Below are 27,599 nucleotides of genomic sequence, written 5' to 3' on the forward strand. Positions count from 1 at the left end.
AGCATTGTGCAAGCCATTTTACATTGTATTATCTAATTTCTCCCTGACTACAATCCTACAGGGAGATGAGACTCTTTTCCCCTGTTTTTCAGACATGGACGCTGGGGCTCTAGGAAGTGAAGTCACCATTCAAGATCACAGAGGTAGTAGTGGTAGAGGTTTAAATCCCAACCCAACTCAAAGTCCACTCGCAACTGGGAATCTACTTTAGAATATATTCTCTTGAGCAGCTAAACTTCAACCCCATTCACTCATTTATTCCAAGAATATTTACTGAGATCCTATCTATGCCAAGGTCTGTAGAGGCACGAAGAATATAGAGGTGAACAAAAGAGACTTTAAAAGTCCTGCTTTTAGGTGCTTATATTCCAGTAGGAGGAGACAGGTGATAAACAGCATAAATAAATGAAAGATATAGTATGTTAGATCGTGATGAATGCAAAGGAAATAAAGTGTAAATAAGCAAGGCAGGAGAATATAAAATCTTTCTTTATATCCCCAAGGAATCTATGTCATTGGCTCACGGAAAGCTTATCACATTTACTTGTGCTTCTCCCCCATCGCCCTCCCCACCCAGCATCACCACACACATATCCTTTTCCCGTGGTTAGGACAGGATCTAGCACATTATCTAAAGTGGAAATCGCTTTTTGGGCAAGTCTCTACCCTTCTCTGGGCCTCAGTCTGCTCCATCAGAATACAGAGGAGTTGAACTAGAAACGATCCCTAAGGTCCCTTCCAACTCTGACGCTCTCAGAGTCTAAGAATAGGGTTAAAGAGACTAGGGAACAGCGATAGCTTCCCCACCCTAGCAACTGCTGCTAGACAAGGGCCATCTCCTGGTAGAGGTGGAAACTCCTCCCTGAATCGGGGAGGTCTTTTGGCATCCCATCATGCATCGCGACTTTGCCTCTCTAGGAGGCACGTTTCGGCCTCCTTGACCACCACCTTCCCTTTGGATCCCGCCGGAGAGCGCTCCTCGTTCCTATGGCAACCGTGCCAGGTCCACGCGCAGACGGCGGGTGGCAAGGGTCAAAACAGATTCACAGAGTAGAAGACCTCGACTTGTACTGTCCTCGCCTTTGGTGCACCGGGCCTTTAAGTATCACGTGACTACCCTCCGGCTCGTTCCTTCTCTTTTCCCCTCCCCAGGCCCCGGCGAGCGCTGGTGTGGACCGGAGGCTCCCGGCCCGGCGGACTAACTGGAGCACGGACGCTGCAGCCGGTTAGGCCGGTGCCCTTTCCCGGTAACTCCTTCCCGGCGTGACGCGCGGAGCCGCGGACGCGGCGGGGCCGGGCAGGCTCAGGGACCTCCAGTCAGTTCTTCCTCGTTCCGGGTCCCCGCTGGGCCCGGGGAGAACCCGGAGCCGATAGGGCCAGACCCAGGGCTCTCGGGGGCGGCGAGGGATGCGGCTGTCTCCTGGAGGGTTGCGACGTTCGGCGGGAGCTCGAGGCGGGGCTCAGACCTAAGCATGTCTCTGGGAGCGTCTGCCTGGTCCTGGGGATACTGCCCGAGGGCGATACCTACCTGTTGGGCAGGTTGTTTCCTCTCCTGAGGCTGGCACGGTCGAGCTGTCAGCAAAAGAACACAGCGCCCCGGCACTTGGGCTCTCTAAGTGGAGGCGACTGACACAGTTGAATAAGGCACTGGTTGCACTGCATGGTAGAAAAAATAATGGTAATAAATACCGCTTATTGGCTGCTGACCCCGTGCTCAGTAAATCCTTTACCGTTTAACTCCCATGTCGAGCCTTTCAAGGTGGTATTATTTTCACCCATTTTATGAAGGAGGACACTGAGGCTTAGCAAGTTTTAAGTTATGTGTCCAAGGTCATAAAGCGATGGAGGACAGATAGATCCCAATGTTAGTCTGATTCCAGAGTCTATGTGCTTAACTAATAGCTACATCGCCTTCTCAGTTTTTAGGTTTTTTATGTGTATTTTGTACGACAGACTAGGTTATAGGTTGCCTTAACAAATAAGAAGCTTCTTTTTGTTTAAGGGTTTTATTCAGCGTGCTTTCAGTCCTAAACAGTGGCCATCAGATTAGTCTGGTGAAGACTCCGAGATAGCATTCAGACTCCCACTTGTCAGAATCCACACTGTTAGAGCTTTGCCTCCCTTAAATAAGATATCACATTAGATGCTTGATCCTTAAGATGTTAGTGATTTGTGAGAACCTAAGATAAATATGGGGCTTCCCTGATGGCCCAGATGTTGAAGAATCTGCCTGCAATGCGGGAGACCTGAGTTCCATCACTTGGTTGAGAAGATCCCCTGGAGAATTCCATGGACTGTATAGTCCATGGAGTCACAGAGTTGGGACAGGACTGAGCAACTTTCACACACAAGATAAATATGACCTTTGAAAAATCATTGTGTGATATCACAAAGATCATGATCCTGGAGTGAAAATATGTCCGTGCAATGGAGCACTACCTTGTTAACTTGACAGGATTACTTCCAAAATCCACAGTGAATTCAGTCACTACCCTCAGCGGAGATGGAGCTTTAACATTTGAAGACCATACCTGGTCTACCATCTTTGCCATTAATGCCCCTCTGATGGCAAACTAAAACTCTTCTCACCACTTTTTTTCATCTGAGGTCTCCACTTATAATTACAGTATTGCTAGTGATTAAAGACAGCTTCCTGTTTTCCTGTTTGAATGGACATGGTGACAGTAGAATTGGGGCATGTGAAGTTGTAACTCCAGTTTTTTTTTGTTTTTGTTTTTTTTATGTAACTCCAGTTTTATTTTAAGAGTATTTCACTTTCATCCTTGTACTTATTTAACTCCCGAGAACATCACAACTATCTTATTTTGTAGTTTTGCATATAGTAAATCTTACAATTTCATGAATTTATTTAGCAAGTGCTCAGTAAGGGATTCTCTAACCACGTATTTTAGGTTTAAACTATTATTGTCAGACAACTTCCCCGTTGGTCCAGTGGTTAAGGCTCTATGTTTCCTTTGCATGGGGTGCAGGTTCCATCCCTGGTTAGGGAGCTAATCCTACATACTGTGTGATGTGGCCAAAGAAATTTTGTAAATAAATAAAGATTAAACTGTTACTGTCATAATATGTGAAATAGTGTGTTAGACATGTAGTTGCCTAGATTTCCCTATGTATGTTTTCTTGCATTTGCTTATTATTTCTTCATCTCATTTGTTTTCATTCTAATCCAAGGATTTTGGAGAGTTGCTATCTTATTGCTCGTCTCTTCGTCTGTAATAGTTCTTATTTGTGATATTCAAAAACAGTAGCAAGGGTGTTCATTTAAGAAGATGGGGTCAAACAGCTTGGTACTTTTCCTGCAAAATACCTTTGTTTTGTTTTTCATCTATACATCTTATACCTTTACATAAAAAATCAGACTGTCCAGATTTCTACCACTGAAACTTATTGCCTCTTCAATCATTTCAGCTCTGGAAAGGAAGAGAAATGGAAGTGAAAAAGTTGGGCATTTCCTGGCAATTCTTGATAGTTCTGGTTCTGATCCTGCAAATTCTGTCTGCGTTGGATTTTGACCCATACAGAGTCCTAGGGGTCAGCCGAACAGCCAGTCAGGCTGATATTAAAAAGGCTTATAAGAAGCTCGCCCGGGAATGGTATGTGAAACAAAGAAATAGAAGTTTAAAATAAGCTAAGCAGTTTTAGCAGGAGAATGAAGCCTAAATTATGGTTAGCTTTTATTTGTCTCTGTTTCTGTGTTCATTAAATATATATGTTTGTGTCACATATTTCATATGGGAGAACGTATATTCATGTTATTCTATAATTTTTTAGAATCCAAAGCCCAGTTACTATGAAACCCCTTTTAGGAATTCTTTGGCTTAAAGAATTGCCTTGATACTATTTGCTTATTTAATATTACAGTAAGTAGGAGGAACTTTCATTAATAAATACATTTTAATATATATATAAATTATATGTACATATATATAATCAACAATAGATAAGCTGCCCTTCCCATGATACGTTATGCATAAAGTAACTCTTCATGAGTATCATTGCTAAAGGGAACACTACCCAGTCCTATTCTCTAGATTGATTTCTAAGCTTAAAAAAATTTTTTTTATAGTAAAAGCTTTTTGCTCTCAATTTAAAGAGAATATTCAGGAACTGAGTACATTACTTAAAAAAATTATCATATAGAAAAGTCTTAATTTTTACCTGTAGATGTTGTGTATGCTAGGGAATATGCCAGTGTTTGTGATTTAGCAGAAAAGCAATGAATTTAAAGCTTATTTTGGACAAACATTATCAGTGCCGTGGACATGACAGAGTAGAAATGATGGATTATATAGTTGGAGGGGAGCCACAGGGGAAGGAAGGGACAGTGAAGACACAGGTGACAAAAGCTGGGTGAACCAACCGAGTAAAGAAAGTTAGGGATGGGAGCCATCATCACGCACCAACTGTGTGCTAGGCTCCAGGTTCTATACTGTTTTATCTCATTTAAGCCTTATAATTACCCCCATGAGGGCAGTTATTGCTGTCCCTGTTTTTTGGGTGAGCAACTAGGCTCAGAGTTGGGAAGTCTGTATTACCTCTGGGTTCCGCAGGTTGACCTTCTGCACCAGCAGGTTTATTGCTGTTTTGTTCTTTAATCACTTGCCCATCTGGGCAGAAGTGAGAGTGAGTGGGTTAGTCTGGGTGGGTAGGAAGTTAACACAGCAGCAGAGCTGCCACGTGCAGATGACAACACAGGCTGTGCCTGACTCTGCCTGTTACCATTATTCTTCAGTGAGAAGTGCATCTTAGTATCCAGTTGGTGGTGATAAAGGTGAAACGTAGTTTAAAATATACTTTTGAATGTTTTGAATATCTAACCATTTTAGACCATATTCATATCATGAGATACCCAGAATTGGATACTAAAAATGAAGTCTCTGATTGTGCGTGGCCAGACTCCAGGGACTCCACAGCAAAGTCACTTTCTTTACTACATCATTTCAGTCTCCTGCCTCTTTGTATTTAAAGCAAAATACATAAATCTACGATTAAGTCATAAGGTAGCAACATTCTTTTTGATAGGGTATAGCCTTTAACAAAATTTTAAAAGCAAAAATGATAGCTTGGTTTTATGGATCCTATTAAAATGTATAGCTTGGACTTTTCTGTCTTCCAGAGCTGAAAAAGTTGTTACAATATTAATTAAATGAATCATATGCTTCACTTCCTTAATTAGATTCTCTTTAGGAGTATTATGTCACCATACATATAAACAAACTATCATCTAGTGAAAGTCTACAATTTTACTTTACCCTTATATTTTCACTGTACTAGTATTTTCTGCTTTTTAGGTTCTGGTAATATTTTATCATTGAAACTGTTTGTTTCATTTCATAGTAGTTTCATATCCAGTTGACCCTCAAACAACATAGGTTTGAACTGTGCAGTTCATCTGAGCCCCCGTGTTGTTCAAGGGTCACTTGTACACTGAAAAATAGCAGTTTCCTTGTTTGACTTTTCAGAATGAGCTACTCCATGGGGAATGGTTAATTATTGAATTCGATTTGTAGTTTTCCTCTGCTGTTTTATCACTTAATAGTATTTCTTACCCTGCTCAGGGCTTCCCTGGTGGCTCAGTGGTAAAGAATCTTCCTGCAGTACAGGAGATGCAGGTTCTATCCCTGGGTCGGGAAGATCCCCTGGAGTAGGGGGGCTACCTACTCCAGTTTTCTTGCTTGCAGAATCACTTAGACAGAGGAGCCTGATGGGCTATAATCTATGGGGCTGCAAAGAGTCAAACACAACTGAGCGATTAATGCTTACCCTGTTCAAGAGCTTTCTCTTTGCTTGGTGAAACCATTTTAAATTCCTTTTTAATCTCAGAAAAATGACATTTCTCTTCCAATAATTGTTTTATCATAAGTACTTTTCTTGTGTCACCTACATTGACAAAATAACTCCTCCAACCCCAAGAAAAAGGCATCATAAAATTTGATTTGAAGCAAATGGGTAAAACATGGTCAGTCCCCTAAACAGTAAATCGATTTGTCTGATACTTTATTATTTTTTTCTATCTTCGTTTTTATTCCCTTAAAGGTAGCACCATCGTTTTTATTCCCTATTGGTAGATGCCAAATGGATACCAAATACAAAATTTTCTTTGCTTTGAAATTTAAAAGTTGCATATTGTATTGTGGGCTTTCCTGGTGGCTCAGACAGTAAAGAATGTGCCTGCAATGCAGGAGATTGAGGTTCAGTCCCTGGGTCAGGAAGATCCCCTGGAGAAGGGAATGGCAACCCACTCCAGTATTCTTGTCTGGAGAATTCTGTGGACAGAGGAACCTGGTGGGCTACAGTCCATGGGGTCACAAAGAGTCAGACATGACTGAGTGACTAACACTTTCACTTTCATTATATTGTAGTCTTAAGTATTGCTTATACACTGAACATAGCATTGGATGGTGCTTTCCTAGAGATGAATTTATCCTTTTCTAAATGTTTTCAACTTTGCAGTATTTTCCCATAATCAGGAAAATATTCCTTATAAGCTGAAACTGTCTTGTGGTTTCCTGCCTGTCCTTGGGCCTTGGCTTTCTCTGTTTCAGGATCTGTGGTTTTAATCCAGCCCCCAATACTCTCTCTTCGGTTCAATCTCCTTAAAAGCCCCTTCTTCCCTTCTCTTCCCCTGCCTACCGAGTTCTGTATGTTAAATCCACATTTGTGCAATTGCATGATTTTTATCCTCTTAGCCTTTGGCCTAAGTTTGAATATTGAAAGCGCTTTTCTTTTTTCCTTTGGTCATCCGGAAACATATTTTGGAACCACCATCTTGTTTCCTTAAATCATTATTTTCATCACATTTAGCTGAGTTTTTTTCGCACTAATATTCATAACAGGATTAAATACTCAAGGGAGGAACAATGTTTAAATTCACCAGCCAACAATTTGAAGTTCCTTTATTTTTAGAGAAGTCAGAATATTATAATTCAAATATGTTCCTGCTAGAATAAGTTAGTCAAGTTGTAAATTTCTTTATTCAAATGTACTTGGTACTGTTTTTAGTAGTCATTTGCTTCCCAGTGGATTGTTTCTCTTTCCAGAACCTTTGCTAGAAGAAATTTACTAGAAGTTAGCAGTAGTGATTATTAAAAAAATAAGCTCTGAAATAGAATCTCTTAATAAAATGAACATTGAAAAATCAGTTGGTATAAAACACTAATTTAGATGTTAGAGAGTTCTAAGGAAGTAAAACCCGGCCCCTACTTTCCAAGACTTTAAAATCGCCAAAGCTGAAATTGGTAAATGTAAGAATATTACAGAATAATATATGACAGCAAGATAGATACAGTTAATTGCCAGCTGTGTATAATAGCAAATGTTAGTTCCAATATTAGTTGAAATCACTTTGCGTAAACTGTAGACTTTCCTCACATTTTTAAAACATGTGACCTTGAAATCATTACCCATTTGTAAATAAAAGGCAATGAAGCAGAATGGAATAACCAGGATAATATTGAAAATTAAAATGTTCTAATTTGAGCATCAGCAACAAGATACTGTTTGGAACATGGTTATTACTAAACAGATTCATGGAGTATCCTAAAAACTGCTTTGTCCACCTGAGTTGTCAGAAGAACCTACATTGATATCATTCTAACATTGGGATGAAATGCTGCCATCCTGGGAAACGAAGTTGGTTCTTACTAATAAGTGACCTCAGCCTTGGGCTCCAGCAGTGTTCAGGAGCAGCGTAAAGACAGATACACATTCCACTCTTCCTCAGTGAAAGCCTGGAACACTGTCTGGTGCTTTGAAAATGTGTCCGGCTAAAGCACTGTGGGAAGAAATGGCCTGTTTCACAGTTTCATTTACTGTAGTCATGTGAAGCGACTAATTGCTTCTCCCACTTATTTTTAAGGAACTGTTCTAGCAAAATGCCCTTCCATTTGCCTCTAATGTAGTGAACTCTGTGTACAAGGATGTTAATTAACCACGTATAAACATTAAATCCACCTTCACCACCTGCCCATTTGTGTTTCAGGCATCCTGACAAAAACAAAGATCCTGGAGCAGAAGACAAGTTCATTCAAATTAGCAAGGCTTACGAGGTATCGTGTCAAACTTTGTGATGCTTCTTTTGGCTTTTGTAAAATTTATCTTAGATAATCAGTTTTGTAAAGTCCTCTTGGAAAGGGTATGTTCCCTGTGCCCTTGACCCAGTCTAGGTAGTGGTAGAGACAGCATTTTTGACCACATCCAATTTGTTGAAACCAGTGCCTACACACTCTGCTCTTGGAGAAACTGCGCTATTTTAAAGGCTTTCATTGACATTTTAGAGTAACCTTGAGTGTCTACTTCCTTATGTTACATACTCAATTTGGCAGCACAGGAGATTCGGGTTTGATTCCTGGGTCGAGAAGATTCCCCTGGAAGAGGAAACAGCAACCCACTCCACTGTTCTTGCCTGGAGAATCCCATGGACACAAGGAGCCTGGTGGCCTACAGTTCATGGGGTTGCAAAGAGTCGGACATGACTTAGTGACTGAGCACATATGCATACTAGAAACTTACATTAAAGAAACATAGACCAGTTTGCCTGTATTTATTAAAGTGACTCAAGGTTACAAATACATTTAAACACGAGGTTTTTAACAGTTTTCCAACGTATCAGCTTAAGTAAGTTGGTGTGGAATATGTAAGAAAGATAAATCCATGGCTTCCTGATTTGTGTTAAGTAATGTTCTTCAACAGAAAGTGCTTAGCTCATGGAATGATGCTTCATCCTAAAATAGGTTCTTGAATTAGACTTCAAAGTTATTTCTCAGTAAGAGTCAGCTAACATACAATCACAGAATTCAACCCTATGGCTACTTTTTGGTGTTCACAACTTTTCATGCATTTGTTTGAATGAATTATTGCAACTTAGATGATATGACTAAGTCAACATTCTCATGGCTGAGCCCTAATGGTCAAAGTTATGTTAAATTTAAGACTTCCCTGTCTATCCAGTGGTTAGGATTTCACACTCTCACTACCAAGTGCCTGAATTCAGTCTCTAGTCAGAGAACTGAGATCCAACAAGCCCCATGGCACAGCAAAAAAAAAAAAAGTTTTCTGATTTATTGATGTGTTTAGTATTATGATAGTTCAGAATCTTTAAAGCCAAGATGAGCCTGAGTAGCTAGCTACACAGTTGAAGTATTTTGATCTTGAAATACTTAATTTTCCTGTTAAGAGTTTTACAGTATGTTGAGTGACTGCATTTAAAATATCAAATTGTGTTTTGTATCTTTACATTTATTTTCTTCCTTTATCTTCAGAGGTGTTTACAGGAAAGTCCTTTGTGTGGCCCTTTTTTTGCTGTTTTGTTTTCTGGATTTCTTATTTTCTTCCCCTTTCTTTGTAGATTCTTTCCAATGAAGAAAAGAGATCACATTATGACCACTATGGAGATGCTGGGGAGAGCCAGGGCTACCAGAAGCAACAGCAGCAGCGAGAGTATCGCTTCCGCCACTTCCACGAGAATTTTTATTTCGACGAATCTTTTTTTCACTTCCCTTTTAATTCCGAACGGCGGGACTCAATTGATGAGAAGTATTTATTGCACTTTTCACACTATGTGAATGAAGTGGTTCCAGACAGCTTCAAGAAACCCTACCTCATTAAGATCACCTCAGACTGGTGCTTCAGCTGTATCCACATTGAGCCTGTCTGGAAAGAAGCAGTTCAAGAACTTGAAGGTTTGGGTAAGAGCATTTTATTCCTTGGAAGACATTTATATAAGAGAAGGTGACTTTTATGTCTCTTGAATTTCTTGGGATATTGGAGAGAAGTAACAGTTAGTGCGATTTCTCTTCAGAAATTCATGGTGACTGGGGTTTTCCGGGGACACATTTTCAGAGAGAAAATGGGTAAGCCACTTTCATTCTGCATTACTAACTTGAAGTCTGTATAGTCTCCTGACATCTAGTTGAGGGCCTAATATAGAGGAGAAACTTCAAAATTATTGGTTGAACAGAGCAGCCCTCAAGTACTAGTCTTCGTGGTGGTAGGTTATCCTTATGGTATTTGTGAGTTCACTGTATATATTGATTTGCTAGGGGACCCATAACAAAATACCACAGACAGGGTGGCTGAAACAGCAGAAATTTATTTTCCCATAGTTCTCAAGGTTAAAAGTTCAAGATCGAGGTGTCAACAGGTGTGCTGTCCTGTGAAGCCTGTCTTATTGGCTTGCAAGTAGCCAGCTTCGTCTGTGTCTGTGTGTTTGGGTCTGGTATCTCATACTCTCCTTCTATGACCCTGTGGTTAGTCACTCGTCATGTCCAACTCTTTGCAACCTCATGGACTATAGCCCATCAGGCTCCTCTGTCCATGGGATTCTCCAGGCAAGAATACTGGAGTGGGTTACCATGCCCTCCTCCAGAGGATCTTCCCAACCCAGGGATGGAGCTCAGGTCTCCCTCAAACCCCGTTTTAACTCGGTTACCCCTTTAAAGGCCCCATCTCCAAACATAATCACATTCAGAAGTACTGGGGATTAGAGGGTCAACCTGTGCATTTTCAGGGCAAATAGCTCCGCCTATAACAAATAATATTCTAATTTTCATAGGTTACCACTCTCCATCACAGATTAGCCTTTCTTTTGTTCAGAGATATCACTTAGCTCCAGGAAGATTTTAGTTATCCAGGGAGGGTATTTACTTTAATAACATAAAAGCTGGAATTACTGAATTAAATGTGTGTCTGTTTTATAGGCATTAGCAGGCCTACTTATACTTATTTTTTTATTTTTGGCTGCACAGTATGGCTTGTGGGATCTTAGTTTCCCAACCAGGGATAGAACCCACAATCCCTGTATTGGAAACCCAGAGTCTTAACTACTGAACCACCAGGGAAGGCCCAGGTCTTTTTTCTTTTTAACATGGGTTTATTTGGCTGTGTTGGATCTTAATCGCAGCTCTCGGGCTTTTCGTTGCAGCACGGAGGCTCCAGAGCATGGAAGCTCGGTAGTTGCCCTGCACAGTCTTAGTTGCTCCATGCCATTTGAGATCTTAGTTCCCTGACCTGTGTCCCCTGCATTGGAAGGCAGATTCTTAACCACCAGGGAAGTCACTGGCACAGTGATTCCCAGCCTTTTTGGCAAGAGGGACTGGTTTCATGGCAGACAGTTTTCCCATAGACTGAGAGAGAAGAAGCGAGGATAGTTTCAGGATGATTCAAGGGCATTACATTTATTGTGCACTTTTGAGCTTGTTTTCCTGCAACTGGATGATCCCATCTGGGGGTGATGGGAGAGCAGTGGGGAGCGATTATAAATGCAGATGAAGCTTTGCTTGCTTGCTCACCCACTGCTCACCTCCTGCTGTGCGGCCTGGTTCCTAATAGGCCACAAATTGGTACCGGTTCATACCAGTCCACGGCCTGGGGATTGGGAACCCCTGCCCTAGCAGACCTATTCTTGAGTAACTAGAAAGGGACTAACAGCCAGAGGGGCTGAGAGGCCCGGGTTGCTCTGGAGAACATGCACCACTGAAAGTCACCAGTTCATTTATTCTGAAAGAGAACATTTCAACCTGCTGTTCAGGGGCACTCAGGTGCTCAGATATGCCATAATGCTTTCCTGCAATGGAATCAAGAAGTTCTTAGAAGTTGAGGAACATGTGGTTTAGCACGTGGTCTCACATGTGATGAGCAGCAGATTTTTGCTGTGGTGCCTGATGAATAAATGAGGGCCCCAGGTGAGCTGTCAGATTGGACAGCTTCTTCATCACACAACACAGTCACACTTTGTGCCATGCGGGGTGATGTGCTGGAAACCATTTAACCTCTTCAGTCCAGGAGCTGACCTAAAGATCCCAGAGCAGAACATAGACACTGGACCATTGCATAATTTAGAATGGTAATGCATGTACACCAAGGTCAGATCAGAGCCAACAGGTGAACTTACAGGACGTGAGACAGCATAGCATAGTGATCACTGTCATGACCACATGCCTTGGAGTCAGATGCACCAGTTTTCAGATCACAGATGTGTCATTTATAACACTTTGTGTCCTTGGACAGATTACTTAGCCTCAGTTTCTTCAGCTCTAAATTGGAGTTATAATGTCAAACCAACAGGATTGTTATGAATATTAAATGAGAAAAGCATATATTAAGTGCCTGATACATATTGAATACTTAAAGGTCCATCTAGTCAAGGCTATGGTTTTTCCAGTAGTCATGTATGGATGTGAGAGTTGGACTATAAAGAAAGCTGAGCGCAGAAGAATTGATGCTTTTGAGCTGTGGTATTGGAGAAGACTCTTGAGAGTCCCTTGGACTGCAAGGAGATCCAACCAGTCTATCCTTAAGGAAATCAGTCCTGAGTGTTCATTGGAAGGACTGATGTTGAAGCTGAAACTCCAATATTTTGGCCACCTGATGCGAAGAGCTGACTCATTCGAAAAGACCATGATGTTGGGAAAGATTGAAGGCAGGAGGACAAGGGGATGACAGAGGATGAGATGGTTAGATGGCATCACCGGCTCAATGGACATGAATTTGGGTAAACTCCAGGAGTTGGTGATGGACAGGGAGTCCTGGCGTGTTGCGGTTCATGGGGTCGCAAAGAGTCAGACACGACTGAGCGACTGAACTGAACTGAATCAATGAGCTTTAGAGAATTTTTGATTAACTGAGTTTTCTGGTTTACCAGCGTTAAGTTTTTGAAAGCACCTATTTTGTAAATTCCTTTTAAAAAATCTTTTCTAAATGTTAGTTTTCTATAGCTCACAGACTGTAAAGCACTGAATTTTACCTTATTTTTAGCTAACTCTTGAAAGATTATTAGAAGTTGTGTACTCAGTCACTTAATCATGTCCAGCTCTTCATGACCCCATGAACTGCAGCCCGCCAGGGTCCTCTACCCATGGGATTTTCCAGGCAAGAATACTGGAGTGGGGTGCCATTTCCTCCTCTAGGGGATCGTCCCAACCCTGGGATTGAACCTGTGTCTCTTGCATCTTCTGCATGGGCAGGCTCGGATTCTTTACGACTAGTGCTACCTGACCGGACAGGAAGTGGAGTAACACTCAGGCAAGAGGGAACAATGCAGGCAGGGAAGCAAAGAGCCAGCAGCGGGGGGTGACTGAGTGCAGATGAGAGGGGGGAAAGCAGGAGGAGCAACCTGGAAGTCAGGTGGTAAGAAGCCTTCAAGTCCAGGCCAAGGAAGCTGGCCTTTACTTTACAGTATGTAATAGAGCCAAGAATGGTCCTATCAGATCTGTGCTTTAGAAAGCTAGCTGTTCAAGCTGCATGAGGGACAAACTAAAGAAGGTGAGAATAGAGGCAGCAAGGTTACCAGTCCTGGCAAGGCAGTAACTATTGGCCTGAGCTCGGTCAGTAGGAACAGAGGGGGAACAGGTATCGGATATTTCAAGGGAAGGATCATAGAAGGACCTGGCACCCGGGGACCATTTGAATGTAAGAACTGAGGAAAAGAGAGGGGGGCAAAGTGGACTCTGCATTCTCACTTGAGCTACTGGTGGGCAGAGGATACAGGGAAGAGTTGAATTGGGAGAAGTTGTTCTGAATAATGATTGTGGTTTGGACTACCAAGTGTGATGACATGACACTAATAATATAAGCATAATAATCAGTGAAATATTGTTGCTGAACCACAAAAAGACACTGGGATTCTTGGCCTCCAGAGAAGAATTCAATCTGGCGCTAGAGACGAGGCTTGATTGCTCAGAGCTTTGTGTAATAAAGTTTTATTAAAGTATAAAGGAGATAGAGAAAGCTGACATAGGCATCAGAAGCAGGCAGAAGGAGTACCCCCTTGCTAGTGTTAGCAATGGAATTATATACTCTCTAATTAGTTATTACAGTGAATCAAAAGAATGTCTGAAGGTTCTAAGGACCTCACTAAACCTACTCCCATAATTTACATTTTAAGATAATAGGATTAGCCAGAAAGTTTTTTCCAGAGACTGTCCTCAGGTAGGATACATTACTGTTATATAATCCTAAGGAATGTAGAGGGACAAAAAAGTTTGTCCTTTCTTCCTCCTTGAGAACACCAGATCCCTCTCTCCTTGGGAACCCCTAGACTTCTTATCAACCTGCCTAGGAAATGACTGTCTCAATAGCTGTGTTATTACTGTATGTCAAGCACTAATGTAAGTGTCAACTCATAAACAACTATTTGAGGAGAGTGCTGTCATCATCTCTCTTTTATAGAGATTTGGCTCATTTTGGTACCTCTTCCAAGGTCCCACAGTTGGTATATGGCAGAGCTGGGATTCAAACCCAGGGAGACTGGCTCTGTAATCCACGTGGTGAACATGATGCTTTACTGCTTTTCAGGATCCTTAAATCTGTAATGATTGAAGGTCTTGCCATCCTTTGGGATTGTTGTGCTCTATAATCCTAAATTAAGAAATTTTTAAATCATGAAATTAAAAAATGCTTGCTTCTTGGAAGGAAGACTACAGTAAACCTAGACAGCATATTAAAAAGCAAAGACATCACTTTGCCAACAAAGGCCCATATAGTCAAAAGCTATAGTTTTTCCAGTAGTCATGTATGGATGTGAGAGTTGAAACATAAAGAAGGCTGAGCACCAAAGAATTGATGCTTTTGAATTGTGATACTGGAGAAAACTCCTGAGAGTCCTTTGGACAGCTTAGAGATCAAATGAGTCAGTCCTGAAGGAAATCAACCCTGAATATTCATTGAAGGCTTGATGGTAAAACTGAAGCTCCAATACTTTGGCCACCTGATGTGAAGAGCCAACTCATTTGAAAAGACCCTAATGTGGGGAAAGATTGAAGGCAAAAGAAAAAGAGGGTGGCACAGGATAAGATGGTTAGATACATCACTGACTCAATGGACATGAATTTGAGCAAACTTCAGGAGATAGTGGAAGACAGCATGCTGTAGTCCATGGGTCGCAAAGAGTCCAACATGACTTAGCAACTGAACAACAAATAATCCTAATAAGTCGGGACTCAAAATGACAAGGATGGAAGAAGATGGATTTGGATTCATAGAAGTAATGTTTAAGAGTATTTAATCTGTTCCTGCATGTCACCTCCCAAGTCCCCTAGAAAGCGGATTTTGACTAAATGTATTGGATCAGTTTAGTTTTCCTCTTTGGATCATTCAGATTCATTGCAGATCTTGGTTACAGTTGAGTTATACTGAGATGAGATCCTGACAATATCCATGGCCACTCCAAGCAAGGCAGTGTTATCCTTTAAGACAGTTACTGCAGAAAATGTTTCTATTCTGAGTTGACAGAAAAAGCAGACAGTCTTAAAGATTAACTGTGATCTAGGGAAGCCTGGACATTATCTCAAAATAACATAAAATGCCTGAATTGCAGTAAATGAAGGAAATGAAACAGTTCCACCCAGAGAAGAACTGTTGTAGTTATTGAGGTGGAACCTACAGTCATGCCGTTTGGTAATAACTAGTGTGCAAAGGCAGACCACGTTTATAGACAGCCATGCTGTGGAGGGAGGCCCACAAACAGTCAGCTCTGCCCTTGACCTTGAGGATCTTACTCGTACTGGGAAGAGAAAACAGATACCCAGGAAATTCACAGCAGCCTCACACGTGCAAGTACAGAATAGTACAGTACTGTAGGAGTAAGTAGAAAATGATAAGGAATTCATTCCATGTTCTCATTTAAGACATTTGTCTTGGGAATACCCTGGCAGTTCAGTGGTTAGGACTTGGCACTTTCACTGCCAAGGCCCAGGTTCAATCCCTGGCCAAGGAACTAAGTCCTGCAAGCCACATGGCACAGCCAAAAAAAAAAAAAAAAACTGTTTTCTTAGTGGACCAAGTGCTATATTACACTAATAAGTCTTTTTGTTTGCTTGTTTTGTTTTTTAGCATTTTACTTATTTTGCATTGTGCTAAATACTGTGGATTGTCTTTATTCCCAGAGTAACCCAATGAAAGAGAGACTATGATTATGCTGTTTTACAGATGAGGAAAGTGAGGCTCAGGAAGGTTAAGGAACAAGTGAGGTCACACTGTTCATAACCCACAGTGTTAAGGTATGGACCTTAACCACTTAGCCACTGTGCTGCACTGCTCAGAAATAAGTAAAACCTAGTCCTCACACCTAGGAAGCGCATGTAAGAGACAGACCTGAATCACCGCGGCATACACAGTGCCCCCCTGGGAGGTGCCAACAGGTACCAGGGTATCAAGAAAATTGGTGTCTTGAAATCAGATGTCATTTTAGGGAAACCCAATTTGGATGATCATGCAGTATTTATCCACCATGAGACTTTTTATTTTAAAAGAATAATTTCTCTCTTTCAAGGAGTTATTCCTAAAAATAGCTAAGTGTATGACAACTTCTTTTGTGTAGAAAAAGGGTCTGCTTAGGTACTGGTTAAAGTTTGGTTTTATTTTCTCCTACTGAAACTCCATGTTCTTCATTTTGTGTTACTTCACATCATTTTGCATCTTAGTAGTTTATCGACAGATTTGTTTTTAGCCAGATTTGACAGTGTCGTGTTCTTCCAGTTGGCTCTGTACCATCCCTTTAGGCATATGGAAAAGTTGAAAGATGAATATCTGTATGCAAGAGAGAGGGAGATGAGAGAATTTCCCTAAAACATGGGATACATATTTAAGATGGCATAATAAAAGCAAATATAATTTGATGCCTCAAAGTAGAGATCTTTAGTACTTTACGGAAAAAACTCTCTTACAAACTCAAAAAGAGGAGAAAGTATTTATATTTTAATTCCCCAGGATCTGCAAATTAGCCAGGAACATCGATCCATAGAAAAACCAAATGGTTCTGAAAAAAAGTGACATACACTTTGCCTTTCTTTTAAATTTGCAACTCAAATTTGTCTAGAGACTGGTGTGTCCTTGTCATCCAGCCAGGTTATGCTGACTCAAGATAAGAATAGATGAGCTGCGCTTCTGTTGGCCCAGCTGAGCTTGCTTTATGAACCCAGAACGTTGGAGTGCAGAGAGTTTGAAGGCAAGAGGAGTCATAAACACTGTTGTGCACTGTGATTCAGAGACTAAGTCATCACCAGTCATCACAGTCATTTCCCAGCCTGAATCTCAGGGAGAAAACCGTGCTGCCAACTTTTCTGACTCTTCCTTCCCAGCTTGGATGGGGAGCAAGGGAAGGATTAGGGTCTGGACTTCAGAGAATTTTTGAATTCCTGTTATATTCTTAAATATCTTTTCAGGAGGAAAAATGCCACAACTTTAAATATCAAATGTGTATCATTCTTTATTCTACTCTAATTTATGTGATAATTAATCTATAGGAAAGAAGTAGCATTCTTCTAGAATTTAGAAATGTGATGATAATATTAAGAATCGAAGTGCTTTATAGAAATGATCCAAAGAAATAGCCTTTATAGGCTGAGAAAAGCTACAGTGAAGGTGATGTAGGTAATTCCAAGAACTCAGTGGTAATTTTAAGTAAGAGAAATGAAGCTGATCACTTGTATTCTGTTTTAACCATAAAAAAGCTATATTGATGGGAGTATAGGAACGTGTGGGGAAGATGACATAAAGAGTGAGAGTGTGGCCTGGTTTATCCCACTCCACGTAAGAGAGAGAGTTCTGGGGAGGTTATAATTCCACTCACGTGAGAGACAGTCTGTAGATCAGACTTCACATGGTCTAGATGAAATAATACTTGATAATAATAGTTCTAATTAACTAGGCACCTGCAATATTACAGGCTCTGGGCTAGGTTCTTTTTTATATTGCCTTAACCAAAAAGTTTGTTTGGGTTTCCCATAACATCTCGTAGAAAAACCAAAGTGAACTGTTTGGCCAACTCAGTGTGTCATTTAATCCTCACAACAATTTATCTTCATTATTCAAATAAGGAAACTAAAGCTCAAAGACATTAAATGACTTGCCTGAGATTGCACACCTAATGGGTAGCAGAGCTGGGGTTTGAATCTGGTTCTGACTTTGAATACTTTATTCAAAGTATTTACTTCATTTACTTGTTTTTAAAAAATTGAATGATGACTAAGTGGCAGGAACTATTCCAGATACTAAGGGTTATAAAGCAGTAAACAAAATGCCCCAAGCCCCTATGTTCATAGAGCTTATATTCTAGTGAAGAGACACAAAGAAACAAACAAAATATACAATCTGTCAGCTGGTTTGTAGAGTATGATTTAAAAAAAAAAAAAGGCTGGGCTCTAGGGAATGCCAGGGTGAGAGTCTTCAGTTTTAAATCAGGAAGCAATAAGACTTCCCTGGTGGTCCAGTGGTTAAGACTCCTTGCTTCCACTGCCGGGAACATGGATTTGATTCCTAGTTAGGAAACTAAGATCCCACTTGCCTCACGATGCAGCCAAAAAAAAATCCAGCAGAAGAGGAAGATCTCACTGAGCAGGCATCCTGCAGGGGCTGAAAGAATGAGCTTCAAGAATATCGGAGGGGAGAGTGGGGTGAACAGCAATCTCAAAAGATCTCTTCAGTTTCCTTTGCTCTCCCAAGACTGCCTGCTTCTCCTGTCCTGATTCTGGGCCCACCAGCCACCATTCTGATTACTGATTCTAGTCCCAAAGTCTGGTAGGGAGCCCCTCTGAATAGTTACTGGAAAGCCATATTCTCCAGAATCAGTTTAATATGGTGGCTTCTGGCCTATATAGCAGTCCCTGGTAAGGTCCTTGGTGGTGAGTCCATCTCTAAGAATTTGATCCCTCCAGCATTCAGAACCTAGTGGTAGAACCTACTGGGGATAGGAAGGAACCAGGCTTTGCGGTCAGCTGCAGGTCAGGTTTGAACCAGGGTTCAACTCTTCGTCCTACTGTACACTAACTGTGATTCCAGGAAGGTTTCCTCAGCCTCTCCAAATGCCAGCTTGCTCGTCCATGAAGATGACAATGCCTACCACTCGGGGTTTGCTGGTGTGAACAGTGATAACATCTTTAAAGCTGTAGGCATGCTGCCTAACTTGGAAAGGGCTCAAGACATGCCAAGTCGGCTGCATGAGGGGAGAGCAGTTTTCAACATGGGAGCTGCTTGGTCTCATTGAGAAGGACTTGCAGTTGTTGAAGGAGTCAGCTACTCAGATGTCCAGAGATGTGCCCTCCAGGCAGAAGGACCAGCCAGCGCTGAAGCCAAAGGCAGGAACCTGCCAGTGTGTTTCCAGAAGAGCAGGGATACTAGGGGCGGGAGTAAGTGACCGTGAGGAGTGGGAGAGGAAGGAGGCCAATGGCCAAATCACAGAGGGTCTTGTCAGCCTTGGTGAAGACTGACTTTTATTCTGAGTGAAATGGGGAGTCTGTGCCAAATTTGGGCAGAGGAGTGACATGATCTGTTGTTTATGTTTTAGAAGGGACCGTCTGGCCACCATACTGAGGACAGAAAGTGTGGGGGGACAAGGAGAAACAAGACACCATTGAGGAGGTTATTACAGCAGCTTGGGGGAGAGAGAGAAAGATGACTGAGAGGGTACAGTGCAAGTGGAGAAAAACAGTTGAATTCCTACTGTATTTTGAAGACAGAACCAACTGGACTTGCTGACAGACTGGATGTGGGGTGTGAGAGATGAGAGGAGTCAAAGATGACCCTTAAGACAAAAGTTCTGAGTAATAGGAAGGAACCACCATCGATGGAAATGGTGAAAGCCTGGGTGGAACAGGTTTGAGAAAGAAGATGAGGGGTTTGTTTTTGAAACTTAGAAGTCTGTTAGACATCCCAGGGAAAAAAGAATATTTACTGGCTATTAACATTTAATGTATCTCCAATGTTTAGCAAAGAATCTAGCCCTCCAAATATATTGTTTGAATGAAAGACAAGAAAAGTTATTCAAACACTAAGTGAAATAGGTATCAGATGATCCCATTTTATTTTATGTGTATACAAACACGCATACACACTTATTTGTATAAGAAAAGATACGAACAGATACCAAAATATTAGCAGTAGTTATATGGGATATGGCCTAATGATTTTTACCTAATCTCTCTCTTTGAGAATCTGTATAACATCTCTATAAAATAAAAGGGAGACATGCTCTGAAGAGTGAGAAGACTGATTCTAGCTTATCAACAAATCCTAGGGTTTTTTCAACCATTGCCAAGCCGACGAACCCTTGAATTGTTTACAGATGGTGTCCTTTATGAATAGGACCATTGTGGACAGGTTGTTCTTTTCTTTTGAAGTATTTCTTCTTGATCTACTCCCCAAAATAGAAACAACAGACTAAAAGATAAAAAGACTTGTAGCTCTTCTTAAACACTGCCAGATGGCTTTGCAGAAAAATTGAACCAATTTAGAATTTCAACAGTGCAGGGATGCTAGACAGTCTGTCGGGAAAGATATCCCCTCCTACTAAGTCAGAATTTTAGTTTCACACCAGAAAATTACTTAGCAACACTTTTTCACCTGTCACGAGGGCATAAAAGGCCTTCATGAAGGTCTTTTGTATTTTTCAGGCGTAGGAATTGGCGTGGTCCACGCTGGGTACGAGCGACGCCTGGCCCATCACCTGGGAGCGCACAGCACACCCTCGATCCTAGGAATCATAAATGGGAAGGTCTCCTTCTTCCACAATGCAGTCGTCCGTGAGAACCTGTGGCAGTTTGTAGAGAGTCTGCTTCCAGGGAACTTGGTGGAGAAAGTAAGTATGTGGCTTAGAAGTAGTTTAAGAGCACCTAGGATTGCTGGCTGCTCTGAACTTGACCCATGGTCATCCTCAGACCTGAGTTTCATTTTGAGCAGGACAAGACACATATTAATTATTTGCTCAGACTAAATCATTTAAATGAAGTCTTCTAGAGGCTGAAAACTGAAATAGGTGAAGTAGAGAGACTGAAAGGATTATCCCTGTTACAACCACTGGGAAGACTGATGCTTTCATAGGAAGTTGTTCAGTCGTGTCCTACTCTTTGCGAACCCATGGACTATAGTCTGCCTGGCTCCTCTGTCCATGGGATTTCCCAGGCAAGAATACTGGAGTGGATTGGCATTTCCTTCTCCTTGGGATCTTTCTGACCCAGGGATAGAACCCAGGTCTCCCGCATTGCAGGCAGACTCTTTACCGTCTGAGCCACCAGGAAAGCTTCCCTTCCCTTCCTGTCATAGGAATCTGAGCCTAAAGTGAGAGTGCATCTTATTTTCTCAACAAAAAGTTAGATCACAGCATAGGATGAAGAGTTTCTTTCCAGCTTCATGCATTTGTTCATTTGAAGATACTTTTCTTAAGAGAGTATTCAAATTAAGTTCTATTTGGTTATATATTTAGGAGAAGGCAGTGGCACCCCACTCCAGTACACTTGCCTGGAAAATCCCATGGATGGAGGACCCTGGTGGGCTGCAGTCCATGGGGTCGCTAAGAGTCGGACACGACTGAGCGACTTCACTTTCACTTTTCACTTTAATGCACTGGGGAAGGAAATGGCAACCCACTCCAGTGTTCTTGCCTGGAGAATCCCAGGGATGGGGGAGCCTGGTGGGCTGCCGTCTATGGGGTCACACAGAGTCGGACACAACTGAAGCGACGCAGCAGCAGCAGCAGCTATTGAAAGCACTAGATTCCATGAAACCAGATGTTATTTTTGGAACTTTCAGAGCACATATGATGCAACAGTATGAATAAATTTCACAAACAAAAGACTGAGCTAGAGAAACTAGGCACAAGGAGTTCATACAAGCTAAACTATGATTTTTATATTTAAGAAGCATTTTTCCCTCAGTTTCTTAGAACAGGATTCTTATTTTGCTTTACTTGAAAGTGATTTATATGTATACCTGTGGCTGACTCATGTTGATGTTTGGCAGAAAACAACAAAATTTTGTATAGCAATTATCCTTCAATTAAAAAATAAATAAAATTTTTAAAAAGAAGATGATTTTTGATTAATAATACCAAGAAGAGCTAAACACCCAGCTGTTTCCAGTCTATTTCTACACAGTCTATCCCACCAGGATCATTACCCAAAAAGAAACATTTATTGGAGTTAGCTTGAAATTATCAGAGTACATTGTAGCCTCCTAAAACCATGACAGGCTGTCTTGGTAGGTCCTCAGACCTTTCCAAATACCTGTTGTATATCAGGCACTATGCTAAGTACTGAGGATACTTCTCAAGAAGCTCCCAATCTAATGGGTGACCGCTTCCATCCTATATGCAGAGTGTCCATCCTAGAGACTTGAGAAAGGCTTCCTGGCAGAAGTGACCCCTGTGCTGAGTTTGCTGGATGAGGAAAGTGAAGTAAGGAATGAGTTCCAGGCAGGCAGAGGTCTGGAACATGAGACAGCCTGCTTTGTATGAAGTAGTCATTAGTGAGTGGGAAAGGACAGGCTAAAGCGGTTAATGGGGAAGGAACAGGGGAATCTCACCATGAGAGTCTCCTTTAAAGAGGCTTGGCCTGTAGGTGATGGAGCCATTGAAAGAGTCTGAGCAGTGGAGTGAAACGATCAGATTGAAGTTCTATATCAATCATTCTGGGAGCACAGTTGAAAGATAAATTTTGACCTATGATAAAAATTTTCTAGAAAATAATTTACTCATGTTTTTGTTTTCTCAGGATTATTTTAAGGCATAAACAGGGAAGCACATAAGTATCAATTCAGACTAACACAACATTGAAAAGAAGTTATACTGTAAAAGTTTTTTTAAAAGTAGCAGTTCAGATGGCAATGAATGAAATTATGTGATATATAGGTGGGGTGGGCCCACTTATTTTTATTTAAGTCATTTTGAAAGAGCAATTATTTCATTGTCATCTAATAAACTAAAAAGTCACCTGTAACTAAGCAAACCAGCTTCAAAAGCTCAATTTTTTTTATGATATGGTCAGTAATAATTTCAGAAAGATTATAATTTCAGTCTGTATAAGTTGGATCACATGAAAATATGAAATCAATATTTCTGTTCTTTTAATTAATTTTAGTTAAATGAAGGCAAAAAGATTAGTTGCCTGCATTTTTTATTTTTTACAAAACAGTCTTTTACCCTTATTTGATTCTGTTTATCTCCTGACTGGATTATAACTGTTAAGAATTAAATGTTGGAACTGACATCCTCTTTTCAATTCAAGGTTACAAACAAAAATTATGTCAGGTTCCTCTCTGGCTGGCAGCAAGAGAATAAACCACGTGTCCTCCTGTTTGACCAAATGCCCACCGTACCACTGCTCTACAAGGTACTTTAGGTGTCCGGGTAATGTTTCCTCTTATTTTGGTGATTTTCCTTTTTATAAGTAATAGCTCACCCCATGAGAAATGTTTGAAGACCAGCAATTTGCCTCAAAGCACCGAATGCTGAGGACCTACTGATGCTATTACTAGGCTAGCACTTTCCACACACACAGTAGCAGTTAATCTTCAGAAGAACCCAACAGTACAGATTATGATCCCTATTTTATAGGCCAAAATACTGAAGTTTATATGGTTGTATAACCTGCCCAAGGTCTCCCTGCATTGGGTTGAATATTGACTCCTCTGAAGTCTGATTCCAAACCTGCCCTCTGAATGATACTGTACTGCACTTGCACACCTCTGGTTATCATTGTGACAGGAGATGAGAGGAAAGCGCCATTGGCATGGTCACTTGGGGTACAGGTTGTAGAGATGTGGATGGACCTAGAGTCTGTCATACAGAGTGAAATAAGTCAGAAAGAGAAAAACAAATATATAGCAACGCATATATGTGGATTCTAGAAAAATGGTACAGATCAACCTAGTTCCAGGGCAGGAATAGAGATGCAGACGTAGAGAATGGATGGGTGGACGTAGCGGGGGAAGGGGAGAGTGAGATGAATTGGGAGATTAGGTTTGAGATAAATACACTACCGTGTGTAAAATAGGTAGCTTGTGGGAACTTGCTGTACAGCACAGGGAACTCAGCTTGATGCTCTGTGATGACCTAGAGGAGTGAGATTGAGGGTTGGGGAGGCGGAGGGACATCAAAGAGGGAGGGGATATATGTATACGCACAGCTGATTCACCTTGTTGTACAGCTCACAACGTTGTAAAGCAGTTATACTCCAGTTTAGAAAAATAAATAGTAGTTGGGGTACAGGTAATTCCCCAAACCTCTCACCCCCAGCACAGATCTCAGTAAAATAAATATCTTGCTCTGTCTGAAAAACAGTGTTAATTGTTATTCAGCTTTGTTGGTATGGATTTTTCACCTAAAGGACCATAGAATTCCTACAAGAGTACAAGGGTGTTGCAGCCTGAGTGGGCCCATAGAAGCTAGCATTCATCCACCCACTGATTAGAACGAGTCACACTTAATTTAGATGCTGTGCTACCAATTTCATTTCTTCTTCTCTGTTACTCCCTAACAGTTGACTGCTTTCGCGTACAAAGATTACTTGTCATTTGGATATGTGTATGTCGGTTTGAGAGGGGCAGAAGAGATGACAAGGCAATACGACGTCAATGTCTATACCCCCACCATCCTGATCTTTAAAGAACACATCCACAAGCCTGCAGACGTCATCCAGGTACGTGGGTGTCGCCTTGTTTCAACATGGCCCTCCCGTTTTCTCTCAAGGTGTCATATACAAATAAATAGCAAAGTGGAGCAGAGTAGGAGAGGAGAAGAAACTAGTTTTAATCTCTCCCTTTAGGGACTTCCCTGGCAGTCCAATGGTTAAGACTCTGAGCTTCTGCTGCAGGGGGCACAGGTCTGACCCCTAGTCAGGGAACTAAGATCCCTTATGCCTTGTGGTGCAGCCTAAATAAAATAAAGCTTTCAAAAATCTCAGACCTGTCTGTTGTATGTCAGACAGTATGCTAAGTACTGAGGATACTTCTCAAGCAGCTCTCAATCTAATGGATGACTGTTTCCTTCTATGAAGGAAATTCTTAAAGTCATAGAGTTTAAAAATGAGTTGTTTAAAAAATATGATTTGGTACTATTCTGCTTACAAAGATAATCTTTTGACAGAAAGTAGAATGGCGGTGGCCAGAAGTTGGAGGAAGAAGAAATAGGGAGTTAGTGTGTAAGGGGCACAATTTCACTTTGGGAAGGCGAAAAAGTTCTGGAGATGGATGGCGGATGATGGTTGCAGAGCAGTGTGAATGGTTAATGCCACAGACTCATACGCTTGAAAATGGTTAAAATGGTAATTTTATGTGCTCTGTAACCACAAAAACAGAACAATAAATAATAGTCATCTTTGACCTCTAAAAAACTCCTATTTGAAAAAATCAACAATCTTATTCTAAAACAAGTTATAAAAATAATTTTAAGGCTTCAGTATAGAACAGTAATTAAAAGGAATAAGAAAAAAATACTCTTTCATTTCATCCCATTAATCCCTTGGAAGGTTTTAGTTTTATAATTAAATATTCAAAAGTGGGTAGGTGTTGAATTGTGAGGAGAGCTTTTAAAAAGACTTTCATTGTACTGAGATCTTGTAGGTGAGTAAAAGTTATTTGATCTTGCTCCAAAATATATACATTAAAATCACTGAGAAAAAAAAATGTATACACTAACTCAGAGAACATACAGTGACTATTCATCTGATCTTAAGATAGGAAAGGGCTAAAAGTGTTGGGAAAAATCTTATTGGGAAAATCTTAATAACTTGATTATAAGCTTTACATTTATAGAAAGACTTAAATTTTTTGACTAAACAATAAGGGAAATATTTACAACCAATATAAAAGGAATTATTATCTCTCATTTCCAATGAGCTGCTTCTAATCAAAGAAATCAACCCCAAACTTCTTGAGAATAACCACTTAATGAGTACAGAGTTTTCTTTTGGGATGATGAAAATGTTTGTAACTAGATAATCGAGGTGAGGGTTACACAACACTGTGATATACTAAAATGCCACTGAGTTACACACTAAAATGGTTAATTTCATGTTACGTTACTCTTATCCTAGTTTAAATTTCCCCCCAAAATGGGTGAAGCAGATGAATAAAATCCTGAGAAAAGATTCAAGTTACTAATAAACACCTTGGTTTTTTTTAAGTATTTATTTTTTTATTCAGCTGTGCTGGGTCTTCATTGCAGCATGCAGGATCTTTAGTTGCAACTTTAGGGTGGGATCTAGATTCCCTGACCAGGAATCAAACCCAGGGCCCCTGCCTTCAGAACGCAGAATCTCAGCCACTAGATCACCAAGGAGATCTCAGTAAACACTTTAAAAAAGTAAATCTCACTAATAATCAGAGAAAAGCAATTTACATTTCCTTCTCTCATCAAATTGTTAACGATTTTTAAAGTAAAAATACGCAGTAGAGTTGAAGGTACAGAGAAACTGGCACTTCTCTGCCTTGCCTTGCTGGAAGAAGCTTCAAAATTCTCAGGAAAAAAAAAAGTTTTCAGAAAAGTGATTGGGTGATAAAATATCAACTGCCTAGCAAAACAGCACTCCTGAGTACCTGCTGTGTGCCAAACACTGCTCTGTGTACTGAGGGTACAGCCTTGAACAAAATCAGCAGAATTCCCTGTCCTGGGTTCTAGTGGGGACAATGATCATTATGACACACTCTGTCAGGGTATATTATATAGTGATGTGTGCTAAAGAAAAAAATAAAACAGGGGAGAGGAATGCAGGGCATTAGGGGAAAGGGCTCACATTTTTAAGGTGGACCAGCCAAGAAGGTCCTCATTAAAATGGTGACACTTGAGTAAAGAATTGAGGGAGACAAGATTACCTTTTAGGACTCTATCCTAAAGGAATAGGAACTCAGGCAAAGAATTACATACAGAGATGTTAAATATCATTCACAATACCAAAAATGAGGGGGAAATATAAACATCCAACGGTAGGGTAATTATTGATACCATACCTCTCAGATGTGCATGCTCAGTCATTCGGTTGTGTCCAACTCTGCAACCCCATGGGCTGTAGTCTGCCAGCCTTCTCTGCCTGTAGAATTTTCCAGGCATAAATACTGTAGTGGGTTGCCATTTCCTTCTCCAGGGATCTTCTCGACCCAAGTATTGAACCCCAGTCTCCTGCTGCTCCTGCATTGGCAAGCAGATTCTTTACCACTAAGCCACCTGGGAAGCCCCACATCCCAAATAGGGACTGTTATATAGCCATTTAAAATGGCAGTTTGCTTGGACTTCTTTGGTAGTCCAGTGGTTAAGAATTCGTCTTGCAATGCAAAGGTTACAGGTTCGATCTCTGGTCAGGGAACTTAAGATCCCACATATCACAGAGCAACTAAACCTATGTACTCTGGAGCCCATGAGACACAACTAGAGTCCGTGCACCCCAAGAAAAAATCCTGTGTGAGGCAACCAAGATCTGATGCAGCCGAAATAAATGAATAAATAAAAAATTTTAAAATTAAAAATTAAATAAAAAATAAAATGGCAATTTGCAAATAATTAATGATGGGATAATTTTCATAACATAATGTTAACAAGCAGGATGCAAAATTGTATATGCTGTTTATAATACACTGCTCTCAACTTTGTATAGTGAATATTATTTCAGTGTTTGGGTTTCTAAAAATCGCTATAATGAACACATATTTTTTAATGTTACTTTTAAAAAATCAACAAGAGCCCTTTGATAGTTTCTCTTCTAAGAGGCTAGAGTGAAGAGAAAGAGATATTCTATAAAAATCCTTTATTTCGTTCATTCAATACATTCATTGCCTGCTTGCTGAGCACTAAATACAGAACAGCTCTGACATCCAGAGTT

General features: G+C 40.8%; 1 protein-coding gene and 1 non-coding gene across 3 annotated transcripts in view; both read left to right on the top strand.

Annotated features, from left to right (window-relative positions):
• Positions 1-930: 930 nt before the first annotated feature.
• The window catches only part of DNAJC16 (DnaJ heat shock protein family (Hsp40) member C16), a 39,688-nt gene continuing 13,019 nt past the window's right edge, over positions 931-27,599 (top strand). The window contains exons 1-7 of one of the 2 annotated variants that reach the window (XM_005888878.3): positions 931-1,247; positions 3,430-3,614; positions 8,003-8,069; positions 9,368-9,707; positions 20,406-20,590; positions 23,013-23,117; positions 24,267-24,425. In XM_005888878.3, coding sequence (XP_005888940.2) covers positions 3,448-3,614; positions 8,003-8,069; positions 9,368-9,707; positions 20,406-20,590; positions 23,013-23,117; positions 24,267-24,425 — 1,023 coding nt within the window. In that variant the 5' untranslated portion in view covers positions 931-1,247; positions 3,430-3,447. The other variant, XM_070384963.1, reaches the window with a different exon arrangement.
• TRNAE-UUC (transfer RNA glutamic acid (anticodon UUC)) lies at positions 15,662-15,733 on the top strand. The gene has a single exon. It is a non-coding gene; the product is annotated as a tRNA-Glu (tRNA).

The sequence above is a fragment of the Bos mutus genome, chromosome 16, assembly GCF_027580195.1.
Source record: "Bos mutus isolate GX-2022 chromosome 16, NWIPB_WYAK_1.1, whole genome shotgun sequence".
Taxonomy (NCBI): domain Eukaryota; kingdom Metazoa; phylum Chordata; class Mammalia; order Artiodactyla; family Bovidae; genus Bos; species Bos mutus.